The sequence below is a fragment of the Pelophylax lessonae genome, assembly GCF_965119305.1.
Source record: "Pelophylax lessonae genome assembly, chromosome: 3".
In the NCBI taxonomy this organism is placed as follows: Eukaryota; Metazoa; Chordata; class Amphibia; order Anura; family Ranidae; genus Pelophylax; species Pelophylax lessonae.
The window spans coordinates 275109721-275136698 of NC_138770.1; the positions used below are offsets into that span (position 1 = coordinate 275109721).

General features: G+C 46.7%; 1 protein-coding gene across 1 annotated transcript in view; it reads right to left on the reverse strand.

Moving 5' to 3' along the window:
- The window catches only part of TBL1XR1 (TBL1X/Y related 1), an 84585-nt gene extending 57852 nt beyond the window's left edge, over positions 1 to 26733 (reverse strand). The window contains exons 1-3 of the mRNA XM_082252370.1: positions 26626 to 26733; positions 21015 to 21160; positions 13760 to 14003 (exon numbers count right to left, since the gene is read on the reverse strand). Of these exons, the coding sequence (XP_082108496.1) occupies positions 13760 to 14003; positions 21015 to 21160; positions 26626 to 26683 (448 nt within the window). The 5' untranslated portion in view covers positions 26684 to 26733. The remainder of the gene's footprint in view (positions 1 to 13759; positions 14004 to 21014; positions 21161 to 26625) is intronic.
- Between the last annotated feature and the right edge of the window lie 245 nt (positions 26734 to 26978).

A 26978-nucleotide genomic window follows, 5' to 3' on the forward strand; every position in this document is an offset into this window, starting at 1 on the left:
GGCACCATTCTTGTACACTACCTGTTCACTACTTTTGTGAGTACATATGCTCTTAATAAATAAATTGATGGTATTATGCTTCGTGGGGCAATGTTTTATTCTGGACGGTATTGGATGCTATGGAGATGAAGTGATTGATCATGCTATTGACTATCACTGGATGATTTTCCAAGCTTTAAAAATTCAGCCTTCTAAGCCCTAATCTAGTGGGAACATAAGGATTAAAAAAAAAATTCAAGTGAAACTACTGGAAGCTTCAGGTTGCTCTAAAGCCTTGTACACACGATCAGATTATCGGACAAATTTTCGTCCATTATTTGTTGCAAGTCTCAAATCAAATTTGAAGAGATTACTCTCATACCAAAATTCTTGTACGACAGAAATCAACTTCAGAAGTGATGTAATGGGTTAAATTGTTTTGTATGTATTCTTTCGTTTCCGAGCATGCGTAGTCTTGCTCTTACGATTTGTTTAGGACGAAAACTGTTCTAATTAAATGAAAATCAGACGTTGTGTTCACGTACGATAAAAATGTTATTACCCACACGTCCAGTTTTTGTCGTACACAAAATGGTAATCGGCTGTCGAAAGCACTGTATTAACAACCTGAAAATTGGCAGATCGTTCGGACGATATTTTACCTGCAATTTTCTTAACGTGTGTATGGGCCTTTACAGTCTGAAGGTTGTAACACCTGTGAAGCACACACACTCAGAGAGCAGGTAAATTAAACAATTAATGTAATAATGAATTCTGTGTGCAAATTGTTGGCAGAAAAGACACGACCTTCATCCTCAAAGAGGTTGTAAATTCAATTTTTTTTTTTTTTCTTTTCGTTTTCACTCTGAAAGAGAAACACATAATGAGCTAGTATGCATCACATACTAGCTCATTATGCAATACTTACCTTAGAACGAGCCCCCCGCCGTGCCGTCCGCTCACCTCTATGACGGGCGACTTGTTCAGTCGCCTGTCTTCCGGGATCGCGGCAGCCAGCCCATAAGATTGGCCGGAGTCGCGGTGACGCCACTCCCGCGCACGCGTGGGAGCCGCTGGTCACGGCACGGGACTCTGAAGGAACGGCACCAGCGGCCGTTCCTTCAGAGCACATGCGCCAGTGACGTCACTGGATGCATCCAAGGTAAAGATCTCCTAAACGGTACATGTTTAGGAGATATTTACAGTACCTATAGGTAAGCCTCATCATAGGCTTACCTATAGGTACAACTTGCAGAGGAGGGTTTACTTCCTCTTTAAGGCTTTGATACGTGCAATTATGCAAAGGCAAAGTTTTACCTCCTAAATGTTAGGTGTCTTAGCCCTTAAGGCCTTGTTACACTTGTGCACTCAGGAAGGATGGGGAGCCTTGTAGATTTCGTATTATTGACCTGCATTCCCCCATCTAGCAGGCAACAGCATCACTAGGTTTACTGAAAGAATCAACATTGTCCTTCATTGTGTCCACATTGCTTACTACAGTAGGTAACGGAAGCTGGCAACACCAAGTTAGTGGGTTTTGGGGTTGAAGGTCAGAAAGATCTGAGCAAAGATTTTAAGGATTAAAAGTTGGATAATAAATCCACCGCAAACTAGATGGAAAGTCCTTGCAGGCAGAAGAGGAATCTACATGCACCAACTTGACTATACATTTATGACATAGCAACTTGCTTCAGTTGCTTCTTAATTCAACTTCTTTTCCGAAGTTTTCTTCTTTTTTATTGAATCTGAGAAGGTTTAGCTTTTTCCAGCCTGAAAACAAGCAAAACCTAGTTCCAAAAACCCTTAACAGCAAACAAACCCTGGTGCCAAGATATCAAAGCCAACTAGAAGGTAAATAGCACAGTTTCTGCCTTTGTAATTGCATGGGGGAGTTGAACAATCACAAGTTACACAATTCTGACACACGTTTTCAAAGAAAACTGCATTTCACCTTGATAAGGCTGGTTTGCTAAAATGCATGAATCTGTGCATATTTTAAAACATTATCTGACAAAAGCAACCAATTTGATTACAGTATATGGAAAAATTAAATAAGAATTTTAACTGCACATAAGCAACAATTCCTGCACTTGAACATAAACGGGGAAACCTTCATCTAGTCTATATTTAGCAATACCAACAGAATAGAGCTTGCAGTGCACACATATCCATATGGTTTTAATGCAGTAGTGCAGGGGGTGAGGTCAGCTTCCGTGCTGCTACCTCACTAGCAAATTAAATTCTGCAGGTCTCCAAGCCAGCAAAAAACGGAATTTTTGTAAAATCTTACCTGTAAAATTCCTCTCTCTGAGTCCTCCGACAGTCGCCGCCTCCTCTAAGTCATCACAATTGGGTATTGTCCACCTATCCGTAGGAATAGCTAGGCATATAGACTTAGTCAAAAGACAAAAGGCATTAGCATATACACACCCACGGGGGCTGTCCCATCTGGTCAATGCATCACCACTCCCAACTCAGTTTGGTAGCATAGCAGTAGGTAATAAGCACCCCAAAAAGAGGGGCGGGGGCAGCGACTGTCGGAGGACTCAGAGAAAGGAATTTTACAGGTAAGATTTTACAAAAATTCAGTTTTCTCTTACGTCCTCCGACAGTCGCCGCCTCCTCTAAGTCATCACAATTGGGATGTCCCAAAGCAGTATAGACATGAGGGGTGGGAGACGCAACCGTAGAAAAGGCAACGCACTACCCACATCAATCAGAGAAAGGAATCTTACATGCACTGTAAGAACCAACTGGGCAACAGCAAAAAAACAATGCTCAACAGGAGCAACAGCCCAGGAAAGCAAATGCCAACAGCCAGGGACCCAGAGAAAAAAAATCAAGGGTCCATCATGGCACAGCCGCACTGAGAACTTTACGGCCAAAAGAAGCATCAGCTGATGCCAGAACGTCTACTTTGTAGAACTTGGAAAAGGTGTGCACCGACGACCAAGTCGCCGCCTTGCACACCTGGGCCACCGAGGCCCGATGCCAATAGGCCCAGGAAGTACTCAAAGACCTGGTAGAGTGCGCCTTAACAGGGAAGGGCGGAACCCGTTCCTTCAAGGCGTAAGCCTGCTCAATGGTCTTTCTGATCCATTTGACAATAGTCGCTGCAGACGCAGCCATGCCCTTCCGAGGTCCCTCAGGAAGGACAAAGAGGGAATCCGTCTTCCGAAAGGACTCTGTAGACGACAGGTAAACCCTGATCGCCCTGACAACATCCAAGGAATGCAAAGCAACCTCCTTAGGATGTTTAGGCTTCGTACAAAGCGAAGGCAGGACAATGTCCTCATTAGGGTGATATTCAGAGATCACCTTGGGAAGGAAAGATGGGGGTGGTCGCAAAACCACCTTATCCCTGTGAATAATCAAATAAGGGGAGCGGCAAGACAACACCGCCAGCTCCGACACCCGGCGAGCCGAAGTGATCGCCACCAGAAAGGCAACCTTCTTCGACAGCAGAGGCAACGATATCTCCCTGATATTTTCAAAGGGAGCACGCTGCAACGCGGACAGAACCCAAGTTCAAGTTCCACGGAGGTAAGGGCTCCTTCCTGGGAGGAGCCAAATGTCGCACACCTTGAATGAAGGTGCGCACCAAGGAATGAGACGCCACAGGGCGTTGGAAAAGGACAGCCAGTGCGGACACCTGGCCCTTTATCGTGGCCAGCGCTAGGCGCTGATCCACTCCAGACTGGAGGAAAGCCAAGATTCGACACCGAGTAAGAACCGAGGGGAGAACCCCCTGGACTCACACCAGGTGAAATAGGCTTTCCAGGTACGGTAATAGATCTTACCAGAGGAGGGTTTCCTAGCCTTGATCAGGGTAGGGATAACCTCGGGGGATAGACCCTTGTCCTTCAAGACCTGGGTCTCAACAGCCAGGCCGTTAAAGCCAGCGACTGTAAAGAAGGATGGAAGATCGGACCTTGAGACAGGAGATCTTCCCGCAGAGGCAGGCGCCATGAAGGAGCCACTGCCAGGTGAACAACGTCGGCGTACCAGGACCGGTGTGGCCAGTCCGGTGCCACCAGAATCACCATGTGCGGTTCCGAGGCCAATCTGCGAAGGAACCGGGATAGTAACTGAATCGGAGGAAAGGCGTACATCAGACGATACTGATGCCAAGGGGCCACCAACGCATCCGAGGCGACCGCCAACGGATCGCGCGTTCTTGCCACAAACCTTCCCACTTTTCGATTTAGCCGGGATGCGAACAGATCCACGTCTGGGGATCCCCACCTCGCACACAGCATCTGAAAGACCTCCGGGTGTAGGGACCATTCCCCCTGGTCCAGGGTCTGGCGGCTCAGATAGTCGGCCTGCCAATTTTCCACACCCGGAATGTGAACTGCCGAGATCGCCGGGACAGGAGTCTCGGCCCAAGACAGAATATCGGTCACCTCCCGGGCCGCTCGAGCACTCCTGGTGCCCCCCTGGTGGTTGATGTAAGCCACTGAGGTAGCATTGTCCGTCTGTACGCGAACAGGCAGGCCCTGGAGATGGTCCGACCACTGGAAGAGACAGAGTTTTATTGCTCTTAGTTCCAGCACATTGAGAGGGAGGATTCCTCCTCCGACCAAGTGCCCTGGGCAGACAGGTTGCCCAGGACTCCACCCCAGCCCGACAGGCTGGCGTCCGTGGTAACCACTGTCCACACCACCGGGCGGAAGGACTTGCCTTCCGCCACCGCCGGGGACCGGATCCACCACAGAAGAGCCAATCTGGTCTGGCGACTCAAGGAGACATCCAGATCCAAGGACTGAGGAAGTCTGTCCCACCTGGCCAGGATCTCCGTCTGGAGAGCCCGCGTGTGGAACTGGGCAAAGGGAATCGCCTCAAAGGCCGACACCATCAACCCCAGGTCTCGCATGCAGGTCCTGAGTGACGAGGACGGATTGTCCCTGAGGGACCTGAGTTCTTCCCGCAAAGTCCGGAGCTTGTCCTCTGACAAGAACACCTTTGCCTGAGCAGAGTCCAGAACCATTCCCAGGTAGGGAAGGCGAAGCGACGGAGACAACGCTGATTTCTGAACGTTGATGGTCCATCCGAACTCCTGGAGCGTCTGTACCGTGATGGACAGATCGCGCACAAGGTCCTGGCTGGCCCTCGATCTCAGAAGCAGATCGTCCAGGTACCCCAGGACCGCAATGCCCTGGGCCCGTAGCAGGCCCAGGACCGGTGCCAACACCTTGGTAAACACCCTTGGTGCCGAAGCAAGACCGAAAGGTAACGCCACAAACTAGTAGTGGTCCTCTGCGATAGCAAGCCGAAGGTACCGCTGATGACCCTCGAAAATGGGGATGTGCAGGTACGCATCCTTCAGATCTATCGAAGCCAGGAATTCTCCCGGACTCAAGGAGGCCACAACCGAACGGAGAGACTACATTCAAAACTTTCGAACACGCACAAAAGCGGTTCAGCGCTTTTAGGTCCAGAATAGGACGCACTTTGCCCTCCTTCCTGGGCACAGTGAACAGATTCGAATAAAACCCCCGAAACCTGTCCTGATGAGGCACCGGGACAATCACTCCCTGAGCAAGCAGGTCCTGCACCGCCCGATGCAAATCCTGCAGACGCCCCGGAAGCAGATGGAGATTGGAGGGAAAGAATCTGTCCGCCGGCCTGGAAAGGAATTCGATCTTGTATCCTGATCGAACGATTTCCTGGACCCACCTGTCCGATATCCGGAGCAGCCAAGGTTGGAGGAAACCGCGCAAACGTCCCCCCACCAGGCAGAGGCGGATTGACCCGCCGAGCCGGCATTGCCGACCTTCTGCTTACCCGCCCAGGGCTTCTTCTGGTTGCTCTGGGGCTTGAAGGGCTTGCCCTTGGATTGGTTCCGAAAGGCACGAAAGGACCCCTGATTGGATCTAGGCGCAGAACCCCGCTTGCCTCGGAAAGACTTGTTCTTCGGGTTCTGGGGCAGCATAGTGCTCTTGCCCCCCGTGACACTTTCACCAGGGTATCCAACGCCTCGCCAAAAAGGCGAGAGCCAGCATAGGGAAAATCAGCAACTGTTTTCCGCGAGGACTGGTCGGCCGACCAGCTCTTCAGCCATATCAGTCGCCGGTTAAGCACCGTGACACTCGAGAGGCGAGCCACCAAGGGGGCCTCATTTAAGGCTGCATCACACAAATACATGACTCCTTGGTGGATCTGGTCCACCATTTCCAGTCAGGCAGGCGGCACGTCATCGGACACTAGGTTGCTTCGAAGCACCTTGATCCAATCAGCTACCGCCTGAGCCACCATAACGGACGCGAAAACGGGTTTGAGCAACGAACCCGCCACCGTATAGGAATGGCGGGCTAGAGACTCCAACCGCCGGTCCGGGGGATCCAGGAAAACCGGAGTATCCTCAGTAGGAACCAAGGTAGCCTTGTTCAACACGGCCACAGTGTGATCTACCTGTGGAGGCACATACCATCGCGATTCTGTAGCCGGCGCAAAAGGATAAAGCAATTTGAACCGACTAGGCACCACGAATGGACGTTTTAACATGCGCCACATTTCATTAACAGTGTAATGAAATTCAGCTGGGCAGGGAAAAACCTGCGCAGACTTGCGGGTCCTGTGCGTCCCAAAAGAGGACACAACGCCCGGAGGACTGGGCTCATCCTCTAAATGCAAGGTTTCCTTCACAGAAACAATTAACTCATCCATGGTCGCCCGTTCTTCAGGTAACCCTGGGGAGGATGTGTCAACACCCTCAATTTCAACCTCCCCCTCAGACCCCGGGGGGTCCAGGGATGAGCGGGACCCTGAAAAGGGCACGCTCGCAGCAGCAGCAGCCATATCCCCATCTGAATCAGAAGAGAGAGACAGCCTGGGCCGTTTTCCCGCAGCCCGTTCAGACATCAGCATTTCCATATTTGCCACTAAAGTCGCAACCACAGCAGCCAGATCAGGTCGCAGCGGAGCCACAGGAGAACTGGGGCCCCCCACTAAAGCTGGAGGAAACTTGCTTTCCTGAGAATCCATGGCTCAAGACAAGAAAAAATTACAGTGCAAAAAAAAAAATAGTGTACTGTCCCCTTAAATAGCGCTGCGGAGTGCGCAGCCCACCGCTACTGTCACAGCTATGAAGACCCCCAAAAGGAGAAAGAAAACTGAGCCAGAAGCAGTATAGAGAAGAAGGCAGAGAGATACACTGCAGAGCCCGCAGATCGTTGCTACCTGTGTCTGTGCTGCCTGAGAGGAAAAGGAAATGCTGCTGGAAGGGGCTGGCTATAAGCCAGACCTCAGGGAAAATGGCTGCCCCATAGGAAATGCATTGGAGGCTACACCAAGATGGCCGCCGACATGCGGCCGACTCGATCGTTCTACAGCCCACAAAATGGCGGCGGAGGGCGCCAAAACGATCTGTATACTCGCCCCAGAGGGGCCATATCCATGTGCAGTAAAAAACATGGCGGACCGCGCGAACATACCCCCGCAGCGGTCGCCGCACAACACACAAGTCTGTACCCCCAAACATGCACCTAAGGTGACACAGGGACAGGGACCCCCAGCAAAAAACATACAGATCTGCACAAAGCGAACCACGCAGGGATCGCACAGGGAGTCACACCGGCACAGACATGGGGACACACAGCAACACAGACTACAACCCCAGACAGAGGCCCCACACAGAAAGGTACTTACCTGTACCCGATGGCGTGGGGGAGCCTCTATGCACGGATAAACCTCTGTCCTCTCCTGACGGAGTGCCGTGAGCCAGGAACATGATGCTGCAGCAGCGCAGACGAGTCCTGTGAGGTAGCCACCTCACGGCTGCATCCCTGCAGAGAAAAGGGATGGGTCGTTCTTAATGCCAGGGCGAACCATAGCTGAACGCTCGATGGTGGGCTGGGGGTCCATCTGACCCTCTGTGCCCTGGAGAACCAGGGCGGCCAGTCCGAATCCCAGCACCGCATGATCCATCTTCATCCGAAGAATAAACACTAAAGCCGACAAAATAAACAGCTAGTAAAGTGAGAGAAAAAAAACTGACATTTAAAAGAAAATCAAATAAAAGGATTTAGGAAGGCTGAGACTGAAGCCCCAGCACAAAGGTAGCCTGAACTATTCCTGATGCTAGGCAAACTAAAACTGAGTTGGGAGTGGTGATGCAGGGGGGGTATTGACCAGATGGGACAGCCCCCGTGGGTGTGTATATGCTAATGCCTTTTGTCTTTTGACTAAAGCCCCGTACACACGTACCGATCGTCGTCATACAAACGTTCGTCTTTTCTCCCCGGGATGTCGATGTCTGTTGAAAAGTGCAAAGACAGCACAAGAATTTTGTCCGCCGACTTCAGCTGACTGCAGAAGTGATGTCATGTAATGGTTAACTTTCCCTGTGTTTTTTCTTTTCTGAGCATGCCCAGTCTTGCAAATCTGCGGTCTGTCGGCTGATTTCTGTACTGACTGGCGAACAATCGTCCGTTCTGGTGTCGGCATACAAAAATTTTTATGTTTGCAAGAAAGACTTGTCCGCAGAATGTGCGCAGACAGCTGTCGGAGGCACCATACTAACAAGCGTACAATCGGCAGATCTTTCGTCCGCCGACGTTTGTATGACGACGATCGGTACATGTGTACGGGCGTTTAGTCTATATGCCTAGCTATTCCTACGGATAGGTGGACAATACCCAATTGTGATGACTTAGAGGAGGCGGCGACTGTCGGAGGACGTAAGAGAAAAAGTAATTCCATTGGTGGTTTGTGGTGATTCCACTGATGACAAGTTGTTTACCTTGCCTGGGTGATTCTGACAATGTCTTAATTAGGGTCAGAATTACATGTATGACATCACTCCAAGAGTTATATGCTACAGTCAAAGCACACATTTTTTCAATATGAAACCATAACACTGCACTTTTTTTCAACTTCTAACTGGATTGTAGTGGGAGAGAACAGAGCACATTTCCCTTAGCTTTTACAATTCAAATAAAATACACAAGGCTTCAATGATTTACTGAAGAGACATGAGAGACTGCTCTGGTTGTTGTGTTGTCTATGTGTACTTTAACCTTATAAAAACAGAATATCTCTTTAAAACATTTCCAAGGACTTGCCGAGTTAAGAACATAAGCAAGTTATACTCCACCTTTTGTGTTAAAAACAACAGCTGTTTCAGGTACAAGGGACTAGATTTCTTTTGATTACATGTTAAAGTGGTTGTTAACCTTTCTCTTGTGTCACTGAGACACGAAAAAACCCTCTTTGGAAGATTGGGGAAGAAGAGTACCCTTACCTCCTGTGAAGCCTTTTATCAACTCATCCAAGGAGTCTCCAAACAATCGCTCACGCAGAAAGGGGAGATCTGTTATAAGGCCTTCTGGAAGCCTGGTCAGCCGACCAGCTCTTAAGGTCACACCATGCGGCGTATGGCAATCCCTACCATAGATCGTCTGGCAACCAGAGGGGCCCCGTCCAAGGACGCATCACACAGAAACAGCAGGGCATGGGCCATCTGGTCCGTGAGTCCAATCAAGGTCAGGGGAACTATCTCAGCGTTCAAGTTAACCCTAAGCACTTTAACCCATACCGTCACCATCTGTAAAACCAGAACGGACACCAAGATCGGTTTTTGTACCGAACCTGACAAAACATGGAGGGAAATGCCTCCATGAAAGGGATGCCACCCGCCTGTCCACCGGGTCCTTGAAGGTCGGGGAATCTGCCACGGTACCACAGTAGATTTATTAAACCTGGAAACAGGGTGGTCCACCCTAGGTGGCACCGTCCAGCAGTTTAAGACCGAGTCAGCAAAGGGATAACTGTATTTAAAGCGCTTAGGCACCCCGCCATTGTCCATTCACAATATCCTGAAATTCCTCGGGACAAGGAAACACCTGACCCGATTTCTGTACTCGGAGTTACTCTTTAAACAGTGCCAGGTAGCAGAGGCCGCAGGGAATGCCCAGAAACGACTCCCATGCTGTATCCCCTCACAGAGGAACCAGCAAAGTCTGCAGCATGGAGAACTGAGCACGGGAAGTGACATCAAACCACAAGAGGCCGAACTGCCTGTGTAGCTCCAGGCTACAACAAAATGGCGCCAATGCAACTGCATAGGAAGCCCAGGAAAATGGTAACATCACCTCACACACAGGGAACCGATGCCAACACCTAAGATTGCGGGCGAACACTGCCATACGGTCAGGACTCGGATACAAGCCCACACCAGGGATCTGCCTAAACAAACTACACAGGATAAAGTACCGATTGATACACACCCCCCACCCCTCGGGTGCCAGGCGCAGAACATAGCATCCCAATGCGGGAGCAGGGAGAGCAGGGCTGGGATCCTGATAGGCCAGATCTTTTAGGAAAACGGGGTCCTATTATCCCCAGGAGTGGGCCAACATCCCCCCCTAGAGGCCACTAAGGACATGGGGGGCTCAGTTTACTCACCATACCATGGACCAGGTGGGCTCCGCTCCAGACAGACCACCTCCCACCCTGAGTGGGGGTGCTGCCAGTCGAGGGGTATGCTGTGACTCAGGGCATTCCAGGTCGATGCATCCTGTCAAGACATCCACTCACAGGCTCGTTCCCGTCCACAGGGGCTCTGTCATGGCAAGGCCTAGTGTGGGACTATTAACCTGCTCACACTCGTTGGCCAGGCTGGGAGATCGTAAGGATCTATATTATACAGTGCGAAACCTCAGCCGGCTGTCGCTTGTAGTTTACCAGTAGGATCCCCCTGACACTATCTAGCGTTAGTGAGTAAAGAGAAATAAACAAATATTCTTAAAAGAATAAAAAAACTGAGACCTAAGTCCTAGCAGGAAACCTAGGTCCTACTCCTTCACTAGGCAGCAAGAGACTGGCTTGTGGCAGAGTGTGTGTGGGATTCTGCCGTGAAGGACAGCCCCTGTAGGCCTGTCCGGCGAGGAAGGCAGCGCAATTGGCCGAGCGGACAGCGAAGTGATTTCCGGCCGGTGAGGCGCACGCTGCGGGAGCAGCTGACCACCGTGCCGAGTTCCTAGTACATGCTTTTACATTGTAACATGTTTGTGAGTATTCCCTTTGCTTTTACCTCAATAAACAAAACTATTTAAAACGATCTTCACCATGATAAGCTTCTGTTTTTATGAGGATACTTGGGATTACTAAATCTTGAAAAGGATCTTTTCCGGCATTACTACAACAGCCTCTAAGGATTTCAAGGATAATATGATCAGTATTCCCTGCTTTTGTTTGACCACATTGTGGTAAGTAGATTTGCACAGGGGGCAACCCCACAAGCAGCACGGAACAAGCACCAAGCACTTTTTCGATTTTAAAAGGACTGTTGTATGGACATTTATGATGCACTTTGCTTGCACTTTATAATGTGATATATTTTAACACTTTTTTCTGCACAGCATATATATTTTTTGCACAGTATTAATTTTCTGCATACTTTTTAATTATTTAACTTGATATGCACTGGTTGTTTTATATTTAAATTATTGCACGCAGGCATTTTTAAGCAGCGCTGCAACCACTGACTGACAATGCTGCATGGGAGCGGAAATAGGGAGGGAAATTCAAATGTTGAACAAAACAAACACATAACATACATACATATATATATATATATACACACATATATACACATACATACATACACATATCTATATCTATATATATATATATATATATATATATATATATATATACATACATATCTATCTATCTATCTATATATATATATACACACACACATATACATACATATACACACACATACACACACACACATATATATATATAATAGAACGCATGAATTATTATGTAATCAATAATATAATTTTATTATATAATGTATGTATATTATATAATAAAATTATATTATTGATTGGATTATAATTCATGCGTTTGTGTTTCAAATTTATCACATCTGTGATGTCTACTAGAGAGTCTTGTTTTGGTCAGGTTTAAGTCAGTAATTACTAAGAATTGTAGGACTATAATACATAACGCCAAAATTTCCATGCAAAAAATTGTACCGCTTTTGGTACAGAATTCCTGACATAATCATACCGCCAGGGAGGTTAAATAGGGCTTCCAAACTTTTATCCTCAGGGTTCCTGAAGACTGGAGTGTCCACTAGAGAGAAAGTAAAGTCTTATTAAGACAGGAGATGGCTGGGTCTACAAAAAAAGAACAGTCCACTTCTTCTGCTAGGCAACATGCTTGGGAGGGGAGAAGATCTTAGCAGGAAACCAATCACCATAAAAAATAATAAATAATAAAAAAAAAAAAAAAGACAGGTGGTAGCACAGAGTATGTTGTGGCAGGCCGAGGCATCTGTTGGGATCCCAGGCTAGCGACTTCTTGCAAGGCTGTCACAGATTGCTCCAGCACAAACGCACTGTATAAAAAGGACCAAAATTACATCCAATTTTTGGAGATATGCCCTCAGAACCAGACAAAGTAATAGCCTCATTAGAATGTGCAGAAGCAGCTAAGGCTACAGTTAGATCAGAAACAGACTATGAAGAATAGGATGAGGTGCTTCACTTTTGGTCCCTGCAGTTTGAAGCCTCAAAAAAGTTTGCAAGTGAGAAAGGGCCACACGCGTAAAACCACCAGAGCAGGAAGATAGTACAAAGTGGGAGAAGTCACTGGAGGGATCGTGACCATGTCCAGATGGGTGGACCAAAGCCCTGAACCCAGCAGCTAAGTCAACACAATGTACCACATGCGTAGATGAGTGCCTAATGCACAGTCCAGTGCACAAATGCAACATTACAGGCTAGGACCATTTCATAATCCTGGTGATGTCTGGAAAAAGCCCATCAGGAGTCCAAGGAGTGGCTGCTCCAGAAGCTACTACTATCAGACAAGCAGCAACTAAAGAATCATGCAAGCAAAATGATAAATTGATAAAAAGCACAACAGAAATTAGAAGTGGTTTGCTTCTCTCAGAGCAGACTTCTGTTCTCCCAAGGACATTCAGAAAAAAAAAAAAAATTATATAGAAACATATATACACACATACACAAGGTGTGCACAAAAACACTTCTCAATTTCAATTTACTTCCCGAAGTTACCTCCAGACCTAGCTGCTGAGGGTGGTGACTACCTATTAAAGAAAGATGAAGCACCGCCACACTGGCAGATTACTGTCTGCAAATTTCTCAACGAGCACGTGCCAAAAAATGGACAATTGCACAAAATTACCAGGTGTTCTGCATGTGGCCCCCCCAAGATCACCGGAACTAACTGATTTTTTTTTTCCCGCAACCATGGATGATCTGCAGGAACGCATCACTTGATGCAACCGTAGACACTAATGTGTAAGAATATTCTAATAAAATTACATTCTGTGTGTGTTAGATATCAATGAGTGTTTTTGTGCTCACCCTGTGTGTGTATACACACAAACACATCTTTTTTTCTCAGATTAAGTGGGATTAAGTTAATTTTCATGACAAAATGGGACTTTGCAATTAATTATAATTCATCTGATCACTCTTCATAACATTTTGAAGTATATGCAAATTTCCATCATAAAAAATGAAGCAGCAGACTTTGTGAAAATGTGTGTCATTTTAAAAACTTTTGGCCACAGCTGTACATGCATACACATCCATACACACTTGATAGGAGTGGGAGAGATTTTACTGGGCTGTCTTTGTTTGCCAGTGTTTCATCTCCTGAGAGAAGCAGCAGTCAGAACCACCAATAATAACCCCAATGTTCTCAAATACTTCTGCGTAATGCACAAATATATTTTCAATTATTTTTTAAGCCGCAAAATGTATAAGCAACTACTTTCTCTGGAAACACCTACTTGCCAGTGCATGTCCTCCATTCTCTTCCCCGTTTGCTGCATTTTCACCATTCTTCGTAGATGGCTGCTGGCTGTTTGCTGTTGCTGCGGCTGCAGCCGCTGCAGCAGCAGCAGCAGCTGCTGCTGCCTGTTGCTGTGCAAGCTTATCTCTGTACGCCTGCTGTCTTGTCTGTACCACATCAGGCATAACTGCGTCAATCAGAGAGAGTGATTCAATCGGCCTCCCATCAAAAAGGGTGCCATCCTGTGGAAATCAAAAAGACACTTTGGAATTGAATATGTTCAAAAGGCTAATTGTCTAGACATCAAAAATAACTCCTAACACACAAGCCATATTGAAAATGAAAGGCTATAAATCGTGATATAACTCACTATTAGGGTTAGCGGCTTGTTCAGCCCAAGGAACGTGACTTACCTGATCTGCCGCTTCCCCAGGAAATGGTGTTCTCCTCTGTGCTGGCAGTGGACCGTCCCTTGGCATCCTCAAGTCTAATGCAGGGCTTTTGGCTGTGCATCAGTCTTGATGATGTCAATGGACCTTAGACTGCTGAAGCACAGAAGAGAAGAGGCTACAGGGACCGGTCTAGCAGCACAGTCTGCAGGAGTAGGGGATCAGATAAGTAAAACTGCTTTTCAGAGTCCCCTAGGCACCAACAAGCAGGGAACCCTTGCAGTGGGGCTGTGCTCCTTTCTAGTTTACTGGAGTTCGGCTTTAAATATGCCCTCTCAAACATTTCAAGATAGCTACAAAACCAGAAAGAACATAAAAGCACAGAGCATCATGCATTTGCTAACCTAAACGTAGGCTAGGTTTTTGGCTGTTAACTCACATTACAAAAAAAAAGTTACCAAGAAAACAAAAAACAAATATCCATGTTATTTTATTGCACATGAAAAAAAAGCGCAAATAATGACGCGAAGGCTGCACAGTGCCATAGAGCTGAAGAAGAAACCAGGGAAAAGCAAACATTAAACGAGAAGACCAGTTAAAAAAAAAAAAATGGATTTTTGTAAGAACTTACCGCAAAATCCTTTTCTATGAAGTTCAACAGACGCAGCCCCATCTTCATTACTAGTATTGTTATGCTCCTCCCATCAGGAATAGACACTAGGCAGGCAAAAAGATTAACCACACCTATGGGGGCTGTCCCTGCAGGCATAACCCCTCACACTCTGCTAATAATCAGTTAAGTTGCAAGCAGTGTTTAGAAGACAAAAAAACCCATACATTCAAAGTAGAGGGGTGGGTGCTGCGTAGGTCGATAAACTTCAGAGAAAAGGATTTTACGGCACGTTCTTACAAAAATCCAGTTTTCTCCATCATTCATTGACCGACACAGCGCCACCTTCATTACTAAATGGGATGCCCCAAAGCGGTATATTTATGAGAACCACGCATAAGACCACGCAAAAAACGAACGCAATTCCCCCAAAGGCTAAACGTAGCCAATCAAGTAACATGGAGCTCAACCAGGAACAACCAGAGCTCAACCAGAACAAAATTACACCCTCAAAGAGAAACTAAAAAAAGAGTTCTCTTTGTAGCCTGCAAAACCTTGCGGCCAAAAGATGCATCCGCGGATGCCAACACGTCTACTTTGTAGAATTTTGTAAACGTATGCACAGACGACCAAGTTGTCGCCTTGCACACTTACAGCATGGGCGCCTGATGGCGAAAAGCCCAAGAGGCACTCAGCGCTCTCGTAGAATGCGCCTTCACCGGGAAAGGAGGAATCTGACCCTTCAGTCAATAAGCCTGTACCACCGTCTGACTGATTCATCTGAAAATGGTCGCAGCAGACACAGCCAAACCCTTCCGAGGACCGTCCGTAAAAACAAAGAGTCCGATTTTCTAAAGGACTCAGTAACCGTCAGATAAACTCTTATCGCCCGAATAACATCCAAAGAATGCAAATCAATTTCCTTGGGATGCTTAGGCCATAAAGACATATCTCTGCGTACTACCAGATAAAGGGAGAAGCAGGACAACACCGCCAATTCAGATACTCTGAGCACAAGTGATAGCCACCAAAAAACCAACCTTCTGAGACAACAAAAAGCAGAGAAATTTCCCGAATTTTTTCAAAAGGAGGCTTTTGAAGAACAGATAACGCCAGATTGAGACCCCACGGAGCCAGCGGAGATCGTCTCGGAGGAGCCATATGGTGCACTCCCTGGATGAAAGTATGAATCAATGCACGCGTAGCTAATGGGCGTTGGAAATATATAGCCAAAACCGAGACTTGCCCTTTGATTGAGCCCAAAGCCAACCACTGTTCAACTCCTTTCTGCAGAAAGGCCAAAATCCTAGCTATAGAAAACAAACGAGGATGCACCTTCAGTGATTCACACCATGAGATATATGACTTCCATGTACGATGATAAATCTTCCTGGAAGTCGACTTCCTAGCCTTCAAGAGCGTAGGAATCACAGAAAGACCCCTATTCCTCAACACATGGCTTTCAACAGCCATGCTGTTAAAGCCAGCGACTGTAAAGCAGGATGGAATATCAGGCCTTGAGACAGCAGATCTTCCTTGAGAGGATTGTATTGGAGACTAGCCTTATTAGGTCCACGTACCTAGATCGGGGAGAATAGTCAAGAGCCACCAGAATGACCGGAATGCATTCCACCGCTATCCTGCGCAGAAGCTTTAATGGAGGAAATGCATAAATCAGCCGATACCGACCCCAAAGAGCCACCAGTGCGTCTGTGGCATCGGCTACGAACCTCTGAACCTTCTTGTTGAGGCGAGAAGCAAACAGATCGACCTCAAGAGTCCGCCACCGAACACACAGGAGATGAACACCTCCGGGTGCAGGGACCACTCCCCTTCAGCCAACACCCAACTACTCCGCCTGACAGTTTTCCACACCTGGAATGTGTACAGCAGAGAGGGCTGGAACAAAGCTTTCCACCAAGGCCAGAATCTCAGCCACCTCCTTGGCTGCCAAGACACTCTTGGTGCCACCCTGGTGATTGATGTAAGCCACAGCTGCGGTGTTGTCTGATTGAATCCGAACCAGACAATGCAGACGAGTCGTCCAATGACACAGACATAGCTTTATTGCTCTGAGCTTCAAAAATGTATAGGAAGTCTTGACTCTTCCATCGTCCATGTACCCTGGGCACAGAACTTCCCAAGCACCCCACCCAATCCGACAGGCTCGCGTCTGTGATTACTACCTAGGTCCTATTCCTAACACTAGGCAGAACAAACTGATGATAGCAGAATGTGAGGGGTTATGGCTGCAGGGACAGCCCCCATAGGTGTGGTTAAGCTCTTTGCCTGCCTAGTGCCTATTCCTGATGGGAGAAGCATAAACCTACTAGTAATGAAGATGGCACTGCATCTGTCGGACAGAAAAATTGTATTTGTCTTACCGTAAAACCCTGTTCTCTGATGTTCATTGAAAGACACAGCTCCAGAATCTTATTGACCATTTGGTTATGCTGGCCCCTACAGAAGTAGGACACTAAACAGGAAAAAAACTTTATCACGCCTATGGGGGCAGTCCCCAGGGGGTATACTCCCACTTCCTACTATAGGCATTCAGTTTTGTTGCAAACAGTGTCAGAAGAAAAAATAACCAAACTCAATAGAGGGGTGGGTGCTGTGTCCGTTAATGAACATCAGAGAAAAGGATTTTACAGCAAGACAAAAATCCAATTTTCTCTTTCATTCATTGATGGACACATCTCCAAAATCTTCTTCACCATTGGGACGTCCCAAAATAGTGAGGGGTGGGAAAAACACACAGCAGAAAAAGTTTCCCAAAGGCTAAACCTAGCCACCAGGTAACATGGAGCTCAACCAGAACAACTGGAGCTCACCTGAAAACACCACCCCCTCAAAGAGGATCAAGTCCTCTCAAACAGAGGCCTGCAAAACCTTGCGGCCAAAAGCAGCATCCGCAGATACCAACACATCCACTTTGTGCACACTTTCACAAAATTTTACAGACGACCAAGTGGCTGCCTTGCAAACCTGCATCACTTACACCTAATGGCGGAAGGCCCAGGAGGCACTAAGCGCCCACGTCAAATGTGCCTTAACAGGGAAAGGAGGCACCTGACCCTTGATTGAATAGGCCTGCACTACCATCTGTCTGATCTGTCTGGAAATGGTCGCGGCAGATGCGGCCAACCTTTTGCAAGGTCCATCCGTAAGGACAAAAAGTGAGTCCAAATTCCTAAACAACTCGGTTATCATCAGGTACACCCTGATCACCCGAACCACATCCAGAGAATGCAAGGCAATCTCCTTAGGATGCTTAGGCTTAGGACACAGGGAAGGCAACACAATGTCTTCATTCAGATGGCAACCAGAGACAACCTTAGGAAGGAACGACTGGCAAGGGCGAAGCACCACTTTATCTCTGTGAACCACCAATTAAGGTGAACGACAAGACAAGGCTGCCAGCCCGGACACCCTGCATGCGGAAGTAATCGCCAAAAAGGCTACCTTCTGGGACAATGTAAGCAGAGGAATCTCGTGAATATTTTCAAAAAGCGGTTTCTAAAGAACCAACATTACCAAATTGAGGTCCCACGGAGGCAATGGAGACCACACAGGTGGAGCCAAGTGGCGAACCCCCTGAACAAAGGTGTCAACCAAGGAAAGCGTAGCCAAAGGACATTGAAAGAAAATCGGCAAGGCCAAAACCTTGCCCTTGATGCTACCCAAGGCCAGGCGCTGTTCGACACCTCTTTGGAGGAACCCCAAATTTGAAGCCACCGAAAAGGAATGGGGAGAAACCCCCAGAGACTCATACCACACAATGTACGAATTCCAGACGCAACGGTAAATCTTTCTAGAGGTAGATTTTCTAGCCTTCAACAGCATGGAATTTACCAAGTCAGACAACCCCCTATCCTTCAAGCCGTTAATGCCAGCGACTGTAAAGCAGGATGGAAGATTGGCCCTTGGGCCAAAAGGTCTTCTCTGAGAGGTAGTCGCCAAGGGACATCGGCGACCAGCCATACCAGGTCTGCATAGCAAGACCAAGGGAGGCCAGTCTGGACTACACAAACATGGCCGCCGTATATACAGCCAGCAATCCACGACAAAATGGCGGGCCCACGTGGCTTCTGGGACCCACAGGGGACACCCAGGTAAATTTTCACAGTGAAGGGGGGCCCTGGCAGGAGCCCCCACCAGGACAACTCCCCTTAAACCGTGTATTCGGCTGCTGGCGGCGCCGGCCCCCATTGACCGCTTAACACCCCACAGGCGATACTGGACAGGTATGGCCGCTCCCTGGGGGGGGGGGGGGGGGGGGAGGTAGGTGTGGGTAGATGGGGGGTGGTCCATGGAGGACCCTGACATATGGGGGGGGGGGGGGGGGGGACGCCATGTTAGGAGGGGAACCTTCTTAACCACCCCAGGGAGGGGCCCACGTCCACCCGATTAGGCCACCAGGGGAGGGGGAACACTACTTATCATACCATGGAACTGAGTGGGCACTGCTCTAGGCAGACCACCTCTCCATCGCAATGGGGGTGCTGCGGCCAGAAGGCATGCTGCAACTCAGGCCTGGACCAGGACGTATGTGCCCTCACGAGACATTTAACTCGCAGGTCAGCCCTCGTCCAGTGGGGCTATGTCGCGGCAGACCTAGTGCTGAACTGAGGTCTGCACGCGCTTGCTGACCATACTGGGGAGACCATAAGGATCTAGAATATCTAGTCTGTCGCTCAGTCCAGCAGCTGATTGTAGATCTCACAGGACCAGAAAATAAAAAAAAAAAAAAAAAAAAAGGGAGGGAAAAAAAAATCTGTTTAAAAAAGGAAAAAATGCTAGGACCAGAGATCCCAACAAAGGAACTTAATCCTGACTAGGCAGACAAAAAATGAATGCCTCCAGCAGGAAGTGGAAGTATATCCCCTGGGACTGCCCCATAAGGGTGGTAAAGTTATTTCCTGCCTAGTGGCCTACTCCTGTAGGGGGCAGCATAACCCAATGGTCAAGGAGATTCTTGGTGTCCATCAATGAACGAAAGAGAAAAATATATATTTCTTTTTTAACTAAAAATGTGCTAACAGAAGAAACAGTTCCAGGACACAAATACATTTTTATTCAACTCACTACAGTCAGTTCCACAAGGAGGAGGATGACACTTTTGCTTTAGCACAGCATTTATAGAAACACATTACACTACTGTATAACTAAAACATTCCAATTTATTTCTGGAGACTTCATGATATTGATTTTTTGCAATCTGTGTCTATATGTGAACGGTTCCAATTCTTGACTGCAAAAACAGGTAAACATTAAGGGCTCATTCACACTACTGCTCTGTAATAAGGCAGCCATTCATTTGAACGTGCTGTGCTGCTAAAAGGAGTTGTAAAGTCAGGAAGGTTTTTTAATCCGAATGCATTAAGATAAAAAGCCTTCTGTGTGTAGCAGCCCCCCCAGCACCCCTAATATTTACCTCTGCCCTCTCTCTTTCCACCGATGTCCACAAGTCCCTTGGCCGCCCTGGGACTCTCCCTACTGATTGGCTGAGATACAGCCGTGGCGCCATGGCCCCCACCGCTGTCAATCAAAGTCAGTGAACCAATCAGGAGAGAAAGGGGGAGGGGCCCGAATGTCAGCTCAGTGTCTGAATGGACACACAGAGCTACAGCTCGGCTCGGATGCCCCCATAGTAAGCTGCTTGCTGTGGAGGCACTCGATAGGAGGGAGGGGCCGGGAGCAGAAACGAGGGACCCGAGAAGAGGAGGATTTGGGCTGCTCTGTGAAAAACCACTGCACAGAGGAGGTAAGTATGGCATGTTTGTTATTTTTTAAAAAAAAAACAAGACTTTACAATCACTTTAATGTATCACGTTTGGATGAGCCCTTTAGTCCCCGTTCACACTAAGGCGACCTGTGAGGCGACCTGGTCGCCTCACAGGTCGCCGTAGGTCACCTTCCATAGGGAAGCTGCGGACCCGTTCTAATAGGAGCGACACAAGTCGCTCCGACTTAGAAAAAGGGTCCGGAGCTTCTTTGGGGCGACCAGGAGGCGACCGCCATAGACTTCAATGTTATGAAGTCCGTGGCGGTCGCTCCAAGGTCGCGGCGCGCTGCTCGCACCGAGACCTCGGAGGTCGCCCCTGGAAGTAGCGTCGCCTGTATGTGAACGGGGCCTTACAGCAATAAAGCAAGATAACATTTATAAATACTAGTTGGGCACGCAGAACACATAACATAACTAGCAAGGCATGACTTCAAATTGTCAGCGAAGGAAAAATAAAACCTCTTACCTCATTAATGCTAACTTCTGCCTCAACATACTGCAATCCTTTCTGAATAATGGAAATTAAAGCAGCAGGTGGCACCAGGGCACCATTGATATTAGACTGGCTGATATGGCTCTCTATACCAAAAGTGAATGCTGAATGGGAAAATCCTATACAAAGAGGGGAAAATATTTAGACAAACGAAGGCTACAGACATGAATCACCACATTACAAGTTTACTACATAAGCATGGCTTCAGATCTAGCCAAGCACTACAACAGCAACTGCAGATAAACAATGGGAAATTTTATATTCACTTAAATTTCTGCAATTCCATATCGGTTCAGCTTTTATGTAGCAATAAGATTGACATATCAAATAAAAAAAATAGCTGCTATTTTTCTCTATTTAAATGCTGCTTTACCCGTACACATCACTGTATATTAACAGCTAAACAAAAATGGCAACCACCTCAATTTATAACTAGCTTTTTGAGCAAGATGCCCACAGAAATCCTGTGTGGAAAGTAAAGAAAACAAAATGCACTTCTAATCACGCTTACCAGCTATCCAGCAAAAAAACAAATTACATTACCCATTTGCATTAAAATATATATATATATATATATATATATATATATTTTTTTTTTGCATAACATTAGCAAATATACTGTATGTGGAAGCTTCACTGCCTCATTAAGGCCCTCTGGATAGCGTGGTCCTAACTCTAGTCTTTGACAGTCTCCATACAGTTATGAATAAATTGAGGGCAGGTATGTCTACAGCAGGGGTAGGTAACCTTAAAGAGGTGGAGACCTACATAAACAACACAGGAGAAGTCAAAGATCATCTGCCCAGTGTCGCCTCCTCACACCCGATTTAAACCCCTAATTGCCATACTACCGTGTTGCCATCATGTGCATTGCACAGCAATCATGGGTTTAAATCAGTTGATGAGGGGGCAACATATCGCCTCCTCACTACCTGTCAAACACACTGCTTTTCAGCATTGCCTGCTTGTGAATGAGCCCTTCATTGCATTCGGCAGCGGCACGCTTAGAGCGCAGTCACACAAAGTTGGGAGTGGTAAAACCCTGTGGTTGTATTTTTACCACCCCCGATCCCTACCCCCTTTAGCTGCTGAGGCAGCAGCCAAAAGGTGTACACATACTGCAGCAGGAATTAAGCCCCTTGTTGCTTTTGGTGGGTGATACCACCTGTCAATCGGGACCCAGTCAAGTAAATGGGGCCACTCTGCAAGTGCCCCACAACTGTATGCTTCTGCTGGGTTAAATCAGATGGTGAGAAAGTAACACAATGCTTCCTGCTTTAACCCCTTGTTTGCTGTACCGCACAAGGTTACAGGGTACTTGCAGTGTGGCTTCAATCACTTGAATTGGTCATGCTTGGCAGGTGAACACCCACCAACAATGACAGGGCGTAAAATTCCTGCTGCAGCATGTGTACGCCCCTGGCCACTGCAGGAGGTGGTAAAAACTAGTGATCAACCGATATAGTTTTTTAATGCCGATACTGATATTTTGGTCATCGGATATCTGTATCGGGCCGATATTTTCGGACATGTAAAAAAAAAAAAAAATGTTTATTTATTTTTTACAAAGCTACTCCTTGTGGAGGGATCTGGGGGTCTAAGACCCCAAACCCCTCCTCGTCACTGAAAAGCATTTAAAAATGCCAAGTTTGGCTGTTTTAAATAGTGTCAGTTTTTTTTTTTTTAATTTGGCGCCGAGTCATGACATCACTTCCGGGTTTTTTACATGGAGACCCAATCAGAGCTGAATGCGGCTTTGATCGGGTCTTCTCTTCAGCGACGGCGGTGGAGGTAGGATGCTCGGGTCTCCCGGTGGGACAGGAGACCCGGGCGAGCCGCGGAAGGTCTCAGCCACATCGGTTGTCATTACAAGTCAGCCAACCGTCGGCTATGGACAACGGTACCGGGGTGATGCCTCTAGCTGCAGGCATCACTCCGGTACATGCACTTTCCCTAAATATCGGCAATATCGGTAACCTCAGGGGCTGATTCCGATATATATCGGGGAAAGTGCAAAAGCGCATATTGGCCCCCGATATATCGGTGTTGCCGATAATCGGTCGATCCCTAGTAAAAACACATCTTACCTTTGGGGATTTACCACCCCCAAAAACTCACATTGTAAATGAATGCTTGCTGTTCCGAGTCCCCTATAAGGCTGCTTTCACAATGATGTGCTGCGGTTTATCTGCACCATGGGTGAAGCGCAGTGCATCTGCAACTTTCCAGGGTCGCAGTGCAGTGCATCTGCGACTTTTCTGGGTTAGCTGTGCTTTGTCATAGACTTTCTATTAAATCTTGCACTTTCTGAAAGCGCACCAAAACTCCTGCATTGAGAAGCATTGATACACTTTCAGAAAGTGCACCAAACCTGCAGGATATAATAGAAGACTTTGGCTAAGTGTAGCAAACCCGCAGGAAAGCTGCAGGTACACTGCACTGCACCCACGGTGTGGGTAAACTGCAGCGCAAGTGTGTGAAAGCAGCCCTATACCATTATGCCCAGTGTATTGTTTCACACCGACCGGAAGATCTCTTCTTTCCTGCTGCTGGCACAACCCTGGACACAGCTAGCCAGGACAGGAGCCAGCTTTACAGAGGAGGTATTGGCTCCAACTTTACTAGTAGTGACTCTGCATTGCAATATTTGATGCTGTAGAATGGCAAATCAGCAAGCACAGACCACAATCCACCAGTAACCTGGCCGCGATCTATGGGTTGCTGACCCCCCGGCGTAGAGGAAGCCCATACCTCCCACTTGCCTAACAGGCCAATTCTGACATTTGTGACATTTGTTACACGTTATATATCGGCTGTAAAGTCTTCCGTTTGGTGGCACGCAGAGACGCAGCTGCTGATGTGGCCACTCCAATGAGTGTGTGAGAGGCTGCAAGAGCTATGAGAGCCAGAGTACTGAGAAGCCAAAGTTGTGAGTGAGGCAAGCCTAAACCTGGTGCCTGCGATGTCTGCTGTGTGTGTGATTGAAGGCTGCAGGAGGCATTGAAAAGGATCAGAATGCTAATTGTCAGCCTGCTATAGTGCTTTTTTTTTTTTTCTTATATCAAAATGTGTCCATCAGCGTGCCCATTAACATAAAATGTACCCATTAGCTTGCCCTTTAACATAAAATAAGGGGCACACTGATGGGCACATCAAAATGTACCCATTAGAGTGTCCCTTAACATAAAATAAGGGGCACGCTGATAGGGGGACACCTGCTCCAAGGGGGCACGCTGATAGGGGGACACCTGCTCCAAGGGGGCACGCTGACGGGGGGGACACCTGCTCCAAGGGGGCACGCTGACGGGGGGGGGGGGGGGGGGGACACCTGCTCCAAGGGGGCACACTGACGGGGGGGGGGGGGGACACCTGCTCCAAGGGGGCACACTGACGGGGGGGGGGGGGGACACCTGCTCCAAGGGGGCACACTGATTAGGGCACCTGATCTAGGGGGCACACTGATGGGGACACCTGATGTGATGTAAAGGGGCAATCTGATGAGACCAATGAAGTGAAGGGGCACTGTGATGGGGACACCTAATGTAAAGTAGCACTCTGATGTGACACATCTGATGTGATGGGGACAAAAGATGTAAGGGAGGCACTCTGATGATGGCACCTAATGTAAGGGGGCATTCTGATGAAGAAACCTGATGTAAGTGGGCACTCTGATGGGGACACCTGATATAAGGGGGTACCCTGACAGTGGCAACTGTTTATTGGGGGCACCCAATGTAATGAATCACTCTGATAGGGGCACCTGATCTATTGGGGACATTTACAGAGTATTACCAGTGTGTTGAGAAAACATTAAGCAAAGCGCCATAGAGCGCCATAGAGCGTGGCTGCGCCAAAAAAAGGAAAGTAGAAGCATACAATCTTTTTTGGCACAGACTTGAGATTCGGACCTCGGCCAGAAGAAAATTTTAGTGACCGGACCTCCTTGAATTTTATTTCACTACCCGTTATATATCATACATGTTAAATCAGCTTTTTTGCTAGAAAATTTCTTAGAACTCCCAAACATTATATGATGTCTGAAATCAAAATGACCTGGAAAATAAAAGAGTGGTTGTTTCAATTCATGTCACAAGATATTCGTACAGCCATTTTTAAAAAACAAATTTTCAGGAAAAAATACAATTAATGAATATCTGATTTAATAATATCCGATTTTTGGGTAAAATATAAAATATGCTACCCAACATTTCACGCTTTGAAATTGCACATAACATAAGGGGAGGGTAACATGACAACAGATCTCCATAACAAGGGTCTAGACTGGCCCCAAACAGCCTCCAAAACTATGTGGCTAAAACTGGCATCAGCAAAGGGCCAAACAGCCACGTTAGTTTAGTAAAAATATATTAAATGAAGAGCAGGTAGCAGCCTTACAAAGCTGTGCAACTAAAGCCTGCTGAAATGCCCAAAGTGTGGAAAGCAGATCTTGTAAAACGTTAAAGCAGTAGTAAAGTCAGCTTTTTATATCTTGTACCTACAGGTAGGGATGTAACGATATCGAAGATATCGCAATATCGCATAGTCGTGGTCGTCTCGATATCGTCGTGGTCGTGTCTCGATATCATCGTGGTTGGGTTACAATATTAAAAGGACAGGTGTCCATCAAAAAGCAAGAGGAATAAACACAGTCCCGCGGAACAAATCATTGTTAACTACATAGACCAGAGTTTAAGGATTTTTTTTACTGTTTTTTTTTTTCTTGCAATGTAGATATTTTGATCTTTCTGATGAAAAACGTGAACATAAGCTAAATGATAGGTCAGTGTTTTTTTTAAAGGCTTTTTGACTGACTATTTTATTTAAGTTTAAGTTATGTTCCTAAATACCAGTTTTAAAAGGCTGCCTTTATTTGCCTTGCACATTTAAACCTGACTTATCTTGATCTTTGTTTGCACTTAAAGGGAATTGCCTATTGTTTGTTTTCAATTGTTCTAGCTGCTTCTTAACTTGAACATTGCACAGAAGAATCAGTTATGCAACCAAATATTACTATACAGAATATCGATGTTCCTGACTACAACTTGCACTTTAAAAGCACTATGTGATCAGTGTTTTATGTTGTCATGGATCCATAAATACAACAATAAATTGCCTGTTGACTGGCAAAAGCAGAATAAATGTCGGTATTTTTTCGCTATTATCATCACAAACACTATCATGAGCTATTTAACAATACCATGAGCTTTTCCACAATATCGCAATAAATATCGTACCGTGAGGTCAATATCGAAATTGTATCGTACCATGAGATTTTGATATCGTTACATCCCTACCTACAGGTAAAGTAGGCCCATAAGGCTTACCTGTAGCTATGGTGAATATCTCCTAAACATGCAAAGGAATCATGGCCGACCTCCCCAATAATACTTGGCTGTCACATTGTTCTTTTGACTTAAGTCTGCATGTCGCAAGTGAAATGAAAACAGCGGACCTAAGTCAGCAAACTAAGTATTGAAACCACTATATCAGAAAAATCTTTTCAGTGGAAATCATCACACAGCTTCAATGTTTCTCTCTGTAAAGGTTTCCCTTACAGATATTTTACACTAAAAACATTACTCACCCGATTCTTGCAAGTATCGGTACACCAGAAAGTTAACCTCATCACTGCTTATACTCATCTTTATGCCCACTTAAACCATGAGTTCCAAGCAAACTGCAGTTATCCCCTAAAAAGTGAAAAACACAAATTATCTTTTCAATTCATTTTTCTAAACTGTAAAGTAGTCATGCCATTACACTACTGTAAATTATTAGATATTGCACAAAAGAACTACATTAACCCAGTTTGAAAGTGCACGTTTTATTCCAAGAAAATAAGTCATCTGAAAGTATGGATCAAACACAAGATAAGAAAAATACTCTAACACACCTTGCTTGGGTTTAGATATGCAATTTATTTCACATGCAAGTGCG